A 14,434-nucleotide genomic window follows, 5' to 3' on the forward strand; every position below is an offset into this window, starting at 1 on the left:
GGAGGATTAAGTTATTAAATATTGCTACTTGCGTAACTTCAAGGCGAACTAAACCGATGCTTACGATATTGTTAACATTCGAGCTATTATCCGTGATTCATTATCGCAATTATTCAACGACAGTAATCATCGAGTGCCTACCTCCCACTGGTGTACGTGTAAAGATGATGCGATGTGACTTGATTTTGAATGAGGGTTCGTATGTTACTGTGAAACACGATTGTTGCAATCGCTCTTGCGATTCAGGCTGCTTGGCTGCAATCGTGGGATTTCTGTTGTGGTCAGTGTTCGGATAATGATGACACGTTGAAACGTTGGGAAGTATGTTGTGTTTATACTGTGTCTTTACTTGTTAGGACCCCACAACTTATTGATAGCAAGCAGCTTGTGAAGCTGAAATTCAGATTTCTGAGATTAGTTAATGTGTTAGGTATGTAAGGGTTAGATTCTGGCTAGAATAGTTGACCTATTCGAAATTTTATCATATGAAATATCATTTCGACATATAGCAGTAATAACGTTGAATTTATGGCGAATAGATATTATATAATGTTCAGGTTTGACTTAGGGATTAGTTAACCCATATAAAATTGATTAAGCAAAAGCTGTGGCAGATTTGAGGGAACTGAGTTATTATAAATTACTGTTAATTACTGTTAATTTGTCGGTAGAAATTGAAGTTAATCTAAAGTTGCGGAAACTTATGTAAATCGAATTCGTGTTGATCATTAACTAGATCGCATTAGTGTCGCGTACTTGAAATCGACCGAATTCGAAGGAAGGAAGCTTCTAGGTACATCAGTATATTTCGGCATTATGTTTTCCTCAATCGTAGACGCTGTTTTAACTGATTCGAATGTACACCCCCACGAGTAAAGCTCGCTTAAGCGGAAATAACGAGATACATTGGCCAGCAGTTCGTCTGGAAGTTCCAGATTCCAAACGGGGGATCACCGTATTACTACCACGCATGACTCGCTCTCGTTTCATGAAAATTTCATGACATATCACGCGCGCTAACTGCACCGTCACATTTCACGGCTCGTTTTTTCCCCCTGGATTTCGGGGAACGAAAGGGCGAATCGTAGAGCTTTAAAATCGAACCAAAGCGTCTGGAAAATCGCTGAAAGATTGAACTAAATTTGAAATAAATTTTTCAGCTTTCAGGAAAATATTGTTTGCGTACATACTCTTCGATAATCAGCTCTCGAAGTACCATTTTCTTCATTTAAAAGCTGAAAAGCTAGTTAACTGATGAAAACATGCGAACCGCCGGCTAATTTTCAATTATTCATCGCTCAAGGTACAAGGTGCTAAATGTGTGAAGAAAAAACAGCGTTGAAAAAGAAAAAGGAATAATTGGTTATGGTACTCGAAGAAAAACCGTGCGTATTCGAGATTCGCTTAAGGGGGGGCCTCATGGACAAATGTTTATGAATTCAAGGTTGCAACAAGTGTGCTCGATCGAGTCTGGTTGCAATCGTTCCGATTCAAATTCTGCAAGACAATTAACGTGGTCTAGCCGAGCATGATTTGCGCGAGCCTCGACTCGTTATAGACTTTGTCTGGATAACGACGGGTAATTGGTTAATGATTCATTCTGGCCTATCGTAACGAGCGTGAATTCCAATCTCTAAGCGATGTGTATCTCTTCTTTTTTTATTCATATGCTGCTTTATTTCCTATGCTGTATCACACGGACGACTGCGACTGTTTTCTCTGTATCGCGTTATCATCCTATCATGCAGCCGGCAATCGACTCGATGATTGGCGCACTTCGCCGCTGATTCTTGCCTTGTTCTTGTTTCGACGAAGGCTGAGACGTTAGGGTGGGTTCAAGTTTCTGTGACACGACGCATTATACACCTGTCTAGTACTCGAAATCTTGCGGTATATGCATTCTACAGTATAAAAGCATATATTCACCTGCACCTATCATATTTTTCAAACATCTAACACGTGTTGTAGTTATTCTCACGTGTCTATGATCGCGTTTCCTCTGTCGTTTTCCGAACTTCGAGTTCGCTTTATGATCCTTCTGGGAACTGTTCTTTCGAACAAATCGTACTGTACGAACGAAGGAAACTAGAATTCTACGCGGTGTTGCGCTCGTTGCATTTGCATGTTGCGTTGCGTAGGATACTAATTGTACACGATAACCGTCAATTTTCTTATCGATGGAAAGATCTGTCTTTTCTATCTAGCTATTTTTCAGGATTTCTCTGCTAGATGTACAGAGATTTACGTTATGTCCACCGTGACCGTATCGGAATTGAGCTGCTGAAAGTAATTGGGTAATTGCATTCCTACTGGATTCTTCCTTGATTAAAAATGAGCAGAGGTCTGATATGACTACAGTTATTTTCGAAATGATGACGTGAATCAATGGGTGTCCTTGATGATGATCAAAACAACTACGTGAGAAATTGAAATGAGCACAGAATTAGTAGAAAATTAGTAGAAAGTTAGTATAAAACAAATATGGATTAGCATCAAATATGTAAGAAATAGTATATAACTATCATTGACTTTATGAACTAACGTATATGAACTAATAGACAATTAGTATAAAATTAATATTATTTGCATTTTAACAGAAACTGTTACCAATTTTGGAGTGAATAGATCTGTTACAGAACTGGCAAGACTAGTGCATGTTATGAAAGCACTAACTAAAGTAATTTACAGCTTCACTTACCACGACTAGTATTAATTCTATTAGTAAATACATATCTGTTAGGTACACATTAAATACAATGTACATGACACTACATGTGTGCATAATTAGCATCTTTATCGCGAACTATACAGCCACAATTTACACCTGCACGAATACGATTAATCATTTCTATCAATCACTCTTGATAAAATCCATTTTAACGCATAAAATACTCGTATCTTTAGGTTTCATTTTTTGTTATACAATACAAAGTAAATAATAAGACCATACATATGCGCTGCAACACCGAAGTTGTAGCGACAAATGGGCTGTGTTATTTCTAGTACTGTGACATTTACCAGCTTCATTTCTCTGCTGTCGTCAGCATCGCGCTCGTGCGTATTCCTAGAAATTGTCGCGGAAAAAAGTGTGGGAATCCCCCTGGTCCGGTTCACACTTTCCCTTTCCACTCAGTGAGTGTGTTCCCCACTGACGTCATTGCGCTCGTAGTCGCCGTAATTCCAGAGGTTATTGCTCGAACCATTGAATAAATGAGACAGTCGATTTGTTCACGCTACTCAGCGTCAGGTGGGATTGATCGGTCAATGTGTCATGCGCACAGACACATTTTGTTAGACTACTTAGTTTATCGTATGTTAAACTAGCTAGGTCGTAAGTAAAAACTTTCAACGTTGAATTTACTGATTCAGGGGATTAGAAAAAGTGATGGATTGTGAAATATGTTTCTGTATTAACTTTTTGTCTTATGTTTTTTGCTACTGTGGCACAAGCCAATAAAGACGCATACATATTAAAATTAATACGCGTAGAATTCCTCTGTGATTTCTATTCACTTCGAAGATCACACCTCGACCGATCCCCCAAGAGCCGTTTCACAGCTTTCAATTTTCTTCACCGCTGACTGCGCGTCTTCATTGTCATCGAAAGACAGATGCCTCCCCCATAATCGCCCGGTTGTTTCGTCGGCGACAGCGTTGATCACGGGACGAGTATTTTGCGTGTTATATAACCTCGATTGAATGTCTGATTGGGTCAAGTGGTGAGAACAATAGTCGGTATCTGTCCTCCGTCTCTCCTCCCCCGCTGGGCATAACCCTATTCTGCAATCTTAATTCATCGCATCCGCGTCAACTTTAACCCCGAGGCTGCGTGCGCTCTTCCTGACGACGGAAGCGTCGCTTTGACGTCTCCTCTCCGAAATTAAAAAAGAAATCCTCAAGGTTGATTCTATTGACAGCGTCTTCCTGTGTCATTATCAGCGACAACTGTCATTTTTCTTCACACAATTACCCTTCTTCTCTCTTCACTAGTTTTATTTACAGCTTTACTAGTGATTTCAAATCTACAGGGTGTAATAGTCTGGGAGAAACATGCAGCGCTCCAATAACAGAAGTCGATGGTACCCATAAATTAGGAAGGATGGATGGTACAAGCTCGTTTACTAGCTCCCATTCGATCCTATTTCGAGAGAAGTGGATGCTATCGACTATTCGCGTGTAATTCACGCAACAGGATTGCCCTTATTGTACAAGATACAGTTCAAATGGATAATTTTTATTGAATTCATTGTCGTTGTACATGTGGTACAACACTCTTAAGGTACAATTTATTTCATAGAAGTAGAATTTACATAAGTACAATATTCGTTCGTGATCTCTGATCGTCGACGGATCAAAAGGGAACATCAGCGTTGACAGAAATATTCCCAGCGAGTCCCCTTGCAGCACAATGTTAATATTGAATTATATATACCTACCTATATATACAGAGCTGTATATCATAACAGAGGTATTGAACAGTAGCGTGAGTTAATTGTTTCCTGGAAGTCGCAGATGTTGACAGAGGAGGAAAGAAGAGCCGCTTGCTATTTACGTTCCGTTGTAGATAAATATCGGTATTTCCGTAGATTCTCTCGGATTCTTGACACGGTGCGAGTGATTACGAGAAACGATGCTTGATTAGTTGTAGATCTTCTGAGGTAACGTCGTCTTCTGAGGAACACGACGTCTGTGAGTGGAGTAAAAGCTAGTCGTACACTTGTTTAAATCGAATCGTTTCACGAAAGGGATTCAGGAACTTAACGGGTTAATATTAGATTAAGTGGAACTGAACACAACTCGAGTCGGCTCGATCCGGAGCAACACGAGCCGAATATGAAAGCTATACGAATCGAATTAACTTGAATGAAACTGAAATTCTGGACCAAGACGAACCGAAGGAATTACAATATGATAGTGTTCGAATTGGATCAGACCCCTTTGCCTCGAGTTCTCTCGATCAGGGATCATTCTCCTGGTCGTTCGATTCAGTTAAGTGCCCGACTCGCTTTAATTGCTTCACATTTTCTTTGGGAATCTCTTCAAACGCTTTTTTCTGAAATGGTGCTTCTGATGCTCCTATTGCTGTCTCGCCTCTGTAGAGTACGAACATGTCTCGGAGCTCGGACTGGCGTTTCCCTCTCGCTGCCTACTCTCCTCAAGCTGGTGTCTCTCTCGATGCGAGCATTCTTGGGTGCCACTGGGCCTCGGATGTTCGTGTAAACCACGTAGACAGCTAGGATGCCGACGACGAACATTGCCACGCCAACACCGCTCACTGTGCCAACCTGTGATTCATTCATTTTTTAACTTATTTAGGATATCGTATAAGATTTGCCACATATTTGGAATGAATTAACCATGACTCAACGTAATTGATCTTTTTGAAGAGTGTTGGGGAGGACTTCGACATGGTCGAAGGGTTGTTCTTTTCTATAACAGCACTCCCACAGCTGAAGGAGCACGCCTATTATATAACGCCTATCAGCGAGCGAAAGAGTATTGCTATAGCTAAAGTAGCTTTCCGCATTTATTGGTCAGAATGCAAAGTATAAGGATCGGTGTTACCTATTGGTTGTCGCGTTATCTTTTCTCATGCATGACTAACAATGGCGTATTGCGAGTCTGAATGTATTCATAAAAAGATCTCTGAAGGAGTAACGCAACATTCCTCTTACCTCGCGGTACACCTCAGACTTTAACTTTTTTTCCCTACTTTATCTCAGAATTATCCAGTTGCATGTTCGTATGCAAATGAAATGACTCCCACGAAGTAGGATATTTCTCTACGTGGGAAATGGGAGGGCCTGAGGCTGAAAAGAAGGGAGGCAATCATGTGTTCTCTCTTCATGAAATAAAGCATTTAGAAAAAGAAGTTATAGAGTTTGGACTCGTTTACACTGAACAGAATGCAAAGTCTGAGAAACGGTGTCATTCTTTTATTGCTGTGGCAGGAGTTATTAATTAGCGATATGCTCCTTAGAAGTTATTTCAAATGTATTTAGGTTGAAATGTTTGCTAAAGTGGTAAGGAAATTATCTAATGGAAAACTTATGAAAGGAAAAAAAATGTCTCTAACGGTATACTTACTTAATGTCAACTCAATAATATGAAACTACACATACGATAGAAATATTTTCTAGCAAATATAAGTTCTTCAACTATCCTACTCAGAAAGTGAGAAACTCACCATGGTCCACCACTCGGTGTTATCCATCTCAGAGACTAACACTTGTCCAGCATCGTCGTCGTCCTCGTGCAGCAGTTTGATTTCCTTAGGCGTAGTGGCGCAACCAGTTTTCGTCCCCTTTTCTTTACCAATGAGTTTCTTGAACGCGTCAGGGACGTCTTCTCCGTCGTCATCATCGTGGTCATCGTCATCGTCATCGTCTTCATCCTTAGAATCCTCGTCTCCCCAACGCAGATTCACCTTGTCTTTCTGGACCACTACAGTGGCGAGGCTTTGCAGTTCAGCGGCCTTTACTTTCATCGACAGGTCGAGTGACATCGATATAGCTTGCGATTCTTTTGCCTGATCGGCCAGGATGTTCGTCAGGACGTTGTTCCAATCGACGGCGTTCACTTGATTCTTGCACTTTTTCTTTTTGCTGACGGCAGACGAAACAAAGCGATAAATACATTTGAATAATTTATCGAGCCAGCCAGATTCAAACTATGAGATTCCGAGTGGATTAATTTCATAGGTATTCTTGGTGAAATAAACATGGAGAGTTCTCGTCATTTCCTCTACTAATTGATTTCGTTAATTAGCAGGAATCAAAGCAGAATCTGTTCAACTGTTCGCATCGGCTAATGTTCTATTCGTTATAATATCGTTTAATTAATTTAATTACTTTTTGATGTCAAACAAAATTTCTGAACGGACATTTGTGATAAAATAATTTGGCGATGTCGAAGGATTGGAAGGCAAACAGCTAGATAGCCTTAATCGATTGTAATGAAACGATTTACAGGCCGCAACTAATGCACCGCGTGTTCTGACGAGTTTGCTTCTTTCACATTTCACTTTCCCCTAGTATTGCAACAAAATGTTGGTAATTTGTTTCCTGAGAATCTGATCGTGCCCAGTCGAGAGTAATCTCAGCGTTCTAAACGTGTACTCGTGACTAGGAAGTTATTGCATGCAACATAGTTGCAGTGTTTCTTACACCTTAGTGGTTAATAATTATTTATTGCAGTAATCATGCTCACCATAGCGTATCCAGCGCTTTCGCGTACACCTTGATCGCGTCCTCGAGCCATCTGACTTCCCTCAGGTCCTCGGCGTCGTATCTAGCTGTATCTTTGTTGGACCACCATTTTGATTTCTCCACTCGCGCCTCCAGGCCAGCTAATTCGTTTCTGATACAGAGGAATTAAATCTCATTTATCTACTCTACTGAATCTATGTTCTCCCGAGAAAACGACAACAGCCGTGAATAGGTTAATTTATTGTTATCGCGGTTTTTAATAGAACAATGGAATGGCAGGTACGCGTTAATGAACTCGGACTATCGCGTGTACGATTCGCACGTGTAAATAACCATATTTCTATTAGAAACGAGATATTACTAATTACTTGATTATCTCTGTTTTTATAAGTGTTGACGCCTGAAGGCAAGTGTCGTGATATTTCCTCTACAATATGTTGTATAGCGAAGTGTTGCGTTTTCTGACTTTCTAATAACTTTTCGTTCACTATTGAGAGGCTGTAGTGTTAGGATCACTTTGAATAGCAATAAGGCATGTCCATGTCCTTGAGATCAATTTTAGTTAATAAATGAAGTGCAACTTCATCTGTGTTAATATCTGATAACGTAGTACTACGTTCTTTCTACTTCCTCACAGTTGCCACTTTGAAGTTCTAATATATTTCTAGTCACTTCTATTATTTCAGACACTATTTAATTACTCAGCAATTAGTGTCAACAGAGTTTCACGTAGTACTACGTTTCCTTGAAGGATGGCTAGTAAAGTGCAAGTGGTATCGCGAACGGAAGGCAAATAGTTGCGTAATTTTCGTCTAGAAGCACAATGCTATTTTCATTATACTCCACGACAATTAGACTCCCATCCGACGGATGAACGCGTGAGTCACGGTGAATGCAAAGCAGAACGGTTGTTACAATTGTTGTGTAACACGTCGGCGAGTTTACAGTTGCAACATAATTACGGTCATAAGTATCAGCGCGTAACGGTGTGCAATCGATTATCGATTCATTTCCAGTCTTAAAACGTAAAGAAACAGAGGGACACGACGTGACTGACTATACAGGGTGTTCGACAATAGGTGTCAGAAATTTTAAAGAGAGACTCTGTGTGTCAAAATGGAACAAAAATTGGGAAGGGAAAAATTGCATGCATTTAAGGCTTCTACTCATTTTTCCGTACTTGACTCGAGGTTTATTCTACTGACGTTTTTGTGTCTGACTCAGGGCTTATTCTACTGGCTTCTCGATTCTACGAATTTTAGGCGGTTTCTCAATACTCGATAACTCTGAAACAAAATTCCAAATGTAATTTTATCATTCTTCATTTTCGTCATATTTTTTCATGTAGAATTGCTTAACAAAATTTCTGATGTCTATTTTCGAACACCCTGTCTAGACTGTGTATTGACACGGATGATTTAGTGGTTTTCCGTTCACGATTAGATCTGCTTTTTCCGCATTGAAACTTCAAAGTCCGCGTAGGCAGTGACGTGAAACAGAATTGCTATTAGTTTTTGCATACCTCTCGGGCAGGTTCTTAGACAACGATCTACATTGTTTCTAAGTACATTGCATTTAAAAATAATCGTTGCTGAACGCCATAAAATACATCGATCAAAGTCGTCTAGGAAATGTAGTTGAAATACACCTCTAAGAAACGCGATATTAATTTCGTTAACTTCAGATATTGTCTAGGCAACATTTAGATACAGGCAACATTTAGATAGTCACAAGTAAAGGGAAACTGATGCAATGACTGATTGTAAACTTTTCTCGCCTATCATTTTGCAAGCAGTCGACGTGTAGCTAATGCCACCTAAATCGATGGCATGCAAAATTTACGGCGTGCTATAACGCTTATTGCTTGTTCAAATCAAACCGGTCGTACCACCAGGTAATCAGTAAACGTTAATAAAACTGAATTGTGTTTGATTATTTAATTAATGTGACTGCATTGCAATATCCACATTTTTCTTAGAGGAACGCGTCGCTGCATTTTTGACTAGAAATCTGTTACATGATTGGATGATCGAAGGCGATCTACTGAAGCATATATGAATGTATCATGCGAGGTGCATTCATTGCGAGTTAATGACCATTGTAGTACTACGTAACTTGCGTGTTGGAGTAAATTAGGATCGATTAGGAATATCGTAGCGATAATTGTTTAAACTTAATAAAAACGTACTACTACGCGATTCCTTGCCGTTTCTAATTAATCGAAAACTCGATACTAGTTACAGAGGTGTGAAGCTTTGTCGCGACCCTCAACATGGGAACGAACTTTATGGGAATGAATCTGAACAATGGTTCTCAATCTGCGTGGAAATAAAAATGGAACTAGTTACATAGTTAAGAATCTCAGAGGATAGAAAGTACAGTATCTCCCCATTGTAAGCTCGTTGTTGTTTCCTTTTCTTTACTTTGGCGAAATAAAATTCATCACAAAATTGTTATCTCTTATCAGTCTTCAGATAGTGCTAGTTATTCTAGCTCCAGCTCCCTCCTGCGTTCTCAAGGTAGTTGCAATCGTAATTGAACGATTCTTTGGAGGGTGTTTCTCTATGGCTCCGGGATCAGATCCCAAAAATAGGAATTCTGAGATGATGATCAAGATTTCTAGCAATATTGTCTGGCTTAATCGAACGATAAAAGCCATCGACTGAAACTGGGTATTAAAGGGGTCGACAGATTCTGTCGCTATTTTTTTCTCAGCGACGAATCAAAAACTGGCTGTCCTTTCAGTCGCTTTGTGGACAGTGGCGATATGATACGATGTGAGAATAGTGGGAAAGGGATGACTGAATTGATCGCTAAGTGTTACGTCTTACCTCCTCCTCTATCGATTACTAAATTGCATTTACCTGGAGTCTTCTAAGAGAAGTATACTGTTCGTGGAATTCACGTGATTCAAGTGTTCCTCAAGGCGTCCCTCGCTGACTACCAGAACAGTTGAGTTCACCGGTTTGCTGAAGAATCCATCCTCCGCTTTTCCAATATGCACGATATGCGTCGTCAAATCTGAAAACAGGAGGACCACGTCACAGTCGAGTCTATTATGGATTTTCCTGTTCAATCTTAGACCACTAGAATGATAAATAATCCTTCAGGATTATTAATGATTCGTCTGAAGATTATGCCCAAATCGCGCAGGTTTATCTTTTCTGATAAGAAACACTGGCTAATGACTATCGAGTTACCGTCTTCGTCGTCATCGTAGACCAACACACAGAGACCCTTCTCAATAGCGCCTATTGTTAGCTTTTTGGCGATGTTTTGCGAGTCGTCCTCGCCATCCTCGTCGGTGTTTGTCACAAGAGTGAACGACTTCCACTTCAGTTCCTCTATGACTTTCAATGCTCCCTACAACAGAAAGACGTCAAGTGCCAACACAGCGAATTTTCGAACTTTCGCTAACCCCTTGAGCATATCTTTGTGCATGAAAATTCACTAGCTTTCCAGTTCAACCCAAAAGCTGAGTCACTGAAGCTACTCCAAATATTTTTATAGGAAGTTGTTAAACGCTGTACATGAGTAGAAGGTTACCTGAACCAGATAAGAGTCAGATTCCTTGGCGAGATGATGAAGGTACGGAGAATTCGATTCCCGCCTGACAATATGCGGCACTTTAAGCACTGACGTAATCTTCTGTACGGCTTCCGCGTTCGCTGCGGTGTCCGGCCCGATAATTCCTGCAGAACAAACGGGTGTACGATGCAGAATGATCGAAAGTATCATCGTTAAGAATATGTTGCGCGCTAGGTTGACAAAGGAAGAAGGAGGCGAGAAAAATGAAAATTGATGAGCACAGAAATAGGTCCGCCATTGCAATCGAGGATCTAAGTAAACCTCATGTAAGATTCATGCTTCAAATACGTAGAGATTGGACTTTTTGCATCGACACATTTATATTTTTCAATTCTACTTGCACGTGTAATATAGCAATAACAGTAACGGCTGCCATGTCATTGCTAAAAGTGGAACAAGTTATACAAATGTTATCAGAAGGTGAAAAGCGTTCCTGTAATTTCTCAGAAAGCTTATACATTGTAATGACATCGATACTCTTTGAGAAATTATGTTAAGAAATTTCTCCTAAAGCTACATTCCAGTATAGGAAACATACGACATATTCGAGATCCCACTTTTCCCTTCTGATTTTTCTCTTGAACAAGCCACACCGATGTGTCATAATTATTAGATGCACACTTCAAAGAAGCCACCAACTGGAGCAACAGAAATTAGAGGACCAACGATTCATTAGGTACTATTACGCGAAAGGGGAAGGATGAGAAGGTATTTCAATTTCCTAGCTTCGTTCTAGCCACGCAAAATCCTGTGATCGATGTTCAAAGTTGCTCAGCAAACGTTTACCTAAGTAGTAAGGCGGCTGCAAACAGTTCGTGTCCGCCCCGACGAGAGCCTTCATTGCGGCTTTCAGAGCGCCCGCGATGCTGCCACACGTGTCCAGTACATTCAAGTCTGCAAAACACAGAGATTTGACTTTGATAATTAGCAAATCCTAATCCAAATCGAAAGTGGTCGTCTGATAGATCTAGGTTTGCAAACTTAGAGTAGGATCTTGATAGTTGTTGGCACTGAGGGGCTGAGGGTGCACAGCTATCGGGAAAAATCATGAAAAAATTCGATGCAATTTTCTGTATTCAATTGTAAATAGGACGTTCCAAAGTATGTGAACGTACTTTTAGAGGAGGCACAAGTGAGGAAGAAAGTTTTGTAGGAGCCTTCTTTAACGAAGTACTGAGAAGTCTACCGATGATCTAATATTATGAAAGTGTTTACAAGTGTACGATGAGATCACGCATGAGATATGAGTTGTTGCTAGTAAATAGCAGAGTGATTGATGAAGTGGTTGCATTAGCTGTATTTGTAACGAAAATCGTGGAGAAATAGAGTTTTTCTCTTCCTACTCTTCTAAATTTTCTAGGCAAAAAATGCCTGGAAAAAGCTGAAAGAAAAGCTGAAAGCTTACCGATATCGTATCCAGAAGACTTGTTATTATGGATCTCGGCGAGCAGCTTGGCGGCTTCGTAAAGCAGAACGCCTTTGGCAGAAAGCTTCTTACAGGAGGGGTCGTCGTGGATGCTTGTCAGCAACGAAATCTGCGCGTGATTTCCGCATTCCGTGCGCCCGCCGCAGGTGCACGCGCACACGATGCAAATAAAGATAACCACTGCTCGTATATTGCCCATCTTTTTTTTCAACAATTGCTCTGCTCCTTTCTCAAGCCTCTCTTTTTCACCTGCTTTTCCTTCACTCCCTTCTTGCTTACTTTTTCGCGACAAAGTGTTTTCTGCACTATTTTATTGAGCCCCTGCGTCGATCGCAACGTCGACGATGCTGCTAAGGGCTCTTCGCATCGAGTATCGACTTTGATGACGCGGATGATAGCAGAGGGAGATATTACTGATAACGAAGCACCGATATCCTGGAGCAGAGAACTGCTACAAGGATTCTTTGTGTTCTTCCTTCTTCTTTTTTTTTTTTAAGTTTGACTTGATCCTCGTGTTTTCACTGAACTTTCACTGGACAGAGGCGACAATGGAATCGCGAAACGTCAGCTCTCGCAGGGGGACCGATTCGTCCGATGGCAGAGGTACGCGAGGGTAGCCGTGGCCTCTTCGCAGAAGCTCCTTCCTCGCACTGCGGACCTTGGTATTGAAAACCGGAAGCTTTATAAGGAAGCCACTGCGACATGTATTATGCGAATTTCTACGGTTTTAGGCTTCATCGACCGAACGCCAGGCGTTCTCAAGGCGACCTTGTTGCGTCTCGCGAGATTCCGCAATTGCTCGTCTTCCTTCCTCCTCGAGAACTTTCTTATCCACTTTGCCCCTTCGCGTCGACCATTTTTGCTGGAGACTGAAACAATTCCCCTTAAACTAACAGTAGGTGGAGATTATAATAAAAGAAGACAGCAGAACCTCGATCATGAGAACATGTAACTTCCTTATAGTGGAGAGAGGGTGGAGAGAAATTAATCTAATCAAGAGTGAGGCGTTCACAGTAGTTTCTCGGTATAAGCTATCACTATTCGCGAGACTATAACGAATACTGTCATACGCGCTAAAACGGTTCCTCGAGGTTGAATTTTCGTAACGTGAGAACCTCTCTTAATCGAATCTAAGCTCGTTAGCATAGACAGTATTGACTACGAGATGGTAAAACCTTGTTGCACAACCTTACCCTTGCATAACCGCTCGATTGGTGATTAAACGAGCCGCGATGGGCGTGGAAGACGGTTGAAAAAATTCGGTTCCACCCATGGGGACGATCGAGCGAATCGTATCCGCGGGATCGAGGTCTCCTGACGGGAGGCACCATTGGAATCGCAATTGTAAGATGTAGAAATTGTAAATCGTTGCTCTCGTTCGCCGTGGATCGATAAATAAGAGACAACATTGACGGCTCAGAAAAATTCGTTTCTGTATGTACATGGATACCGTAGCTCGCATGCATTTCCGTCATCTGGCAATTGCAAGATATTGTTTCATCAGATCGCATGTGTATGCGATTTTCATATCGACAAGGTGTAGTGGCTCTTTATTCCTTGGAGCACCGCGACGCCATTTTTGCGCTTGATGCTGGGCTGTGTTTCTGATACGCTATGATGGATTATTAGATCTTATCAAATTCTGTGGATAAGTCAACTTGGGAATTTTCGAATTTTTTAACTCTTGGGAAAACCAAAATGTGAAGTAAGAAACGATGTCGCTTAGGGTAATATCTATAAGACTTCATTTTAATCTGTTTAGTTTAAGATAATTCTAATCTTACTGTGTCATCTTGTGGCAGGGACTTCTCTTTGAGGATTACAGTTTACCGTATAATTAAAAGCAGGAGGGAGTAATTGAACGTTTGTTACGTCTTAATTCTAGTATTACGATTCATTTGGTAATTCGGTTTTAATCTAGATCTATTCTGAACCTGACTCGAACTTAATATCCTATATATTAGGATTTTGCTTGGTATGATAAGAGAAAGGCCAAATCCAATCCAGGACTAATCCTGATTAAGCACTGATTTAACATTCAACATAGTACAGTAGTAGGAAGTGGGAGAAGGATCTAACTCAAATCTCATAAGAATTGAAACTTTAGTCTAAATAGAACTAGGTGAAACTACATTTAACTTACGTTTAACTCTAATTTGATACAGACTTAAAACGGTCCAATTTGAATATTTGAATATTTGAATATTTGAAT

At 40.6% G+C, this 14,434-nt stretch overlaps 1 protein-coding gene across 1 annotated transcript; it reads right to left on the minus strand.

Annotated features, from left to right (window-relative positions):
* Positions 1-4,218: 4,218 nt before the first annotated feature.
* On the minus strand, positions 4,219-12,555 carry LOC143188075 (uncharacterized). The gene is made up of 8 exons (XM_076392129.1): positions 12,202-12,555; positions 11,583-11,690; positions 10,755-10,900; positions 10,409-10,571; positions 10,073-10,229; positions 7,210-7,359; positions 6,188-6,605; positions 4,219-5,285 (listed from the first exon to the last, which is right to left on the minus strand). The coding sequence occupies exons 1-8, from the start codon at positions 12,419-12,421 to the stop codon at positions 5,040-5,042; spliced, it is 1,608 nt and encodes a 535-aa protein (XP_076248244.1). The 5' UTR covers positions 12,422-12,555; the 3' UTR covers positions 4,219-5,039.
* Between the last annotated feature and the right edge of the window lie 1,879 nt (positions 12,556-14,434).

Source organism: Calliopsis andreniformis, chromosome 2, assembly GCF_051401765.1.
Source record: "Calliopsis andreniformis isolate RMS-2024a chromosome 2, iyCalAndr_principal, whole genome shotgun sequence".
Classification (NCBI taxonomy): domain Eukaryota; kingdom Metazoa; phylum Arthropoda; class Insecta; order Hymenoptera; family Andrenidae; genus Calliopsis; species Calliopsis andreniformis.

Bases quoted from the DNA above. Each gene is read 5' to 3' on its own strand.
- LOC143188075 (XM_076392129.1), bottom strand. From the start codon at position 12,421: ATGGGCAATATACGAGCAGTGGTTATCTTTATTTGCATCGTGTGCGCG. The intron at 10,230-10,408 runs GTAACTCGATAG...TCCTGTTTTCAG, and splicing joins CTACGATGACGACGAAGACG to ATTTGACGACGCATATCGTG. The intron at 5,286-6,187 runs GTGAGTTTCTCA...AATGAATCACAG, and splicing joins ACACCGAGTGGTGGACCATG to GTTGGCACAGTGAGCGGTGT.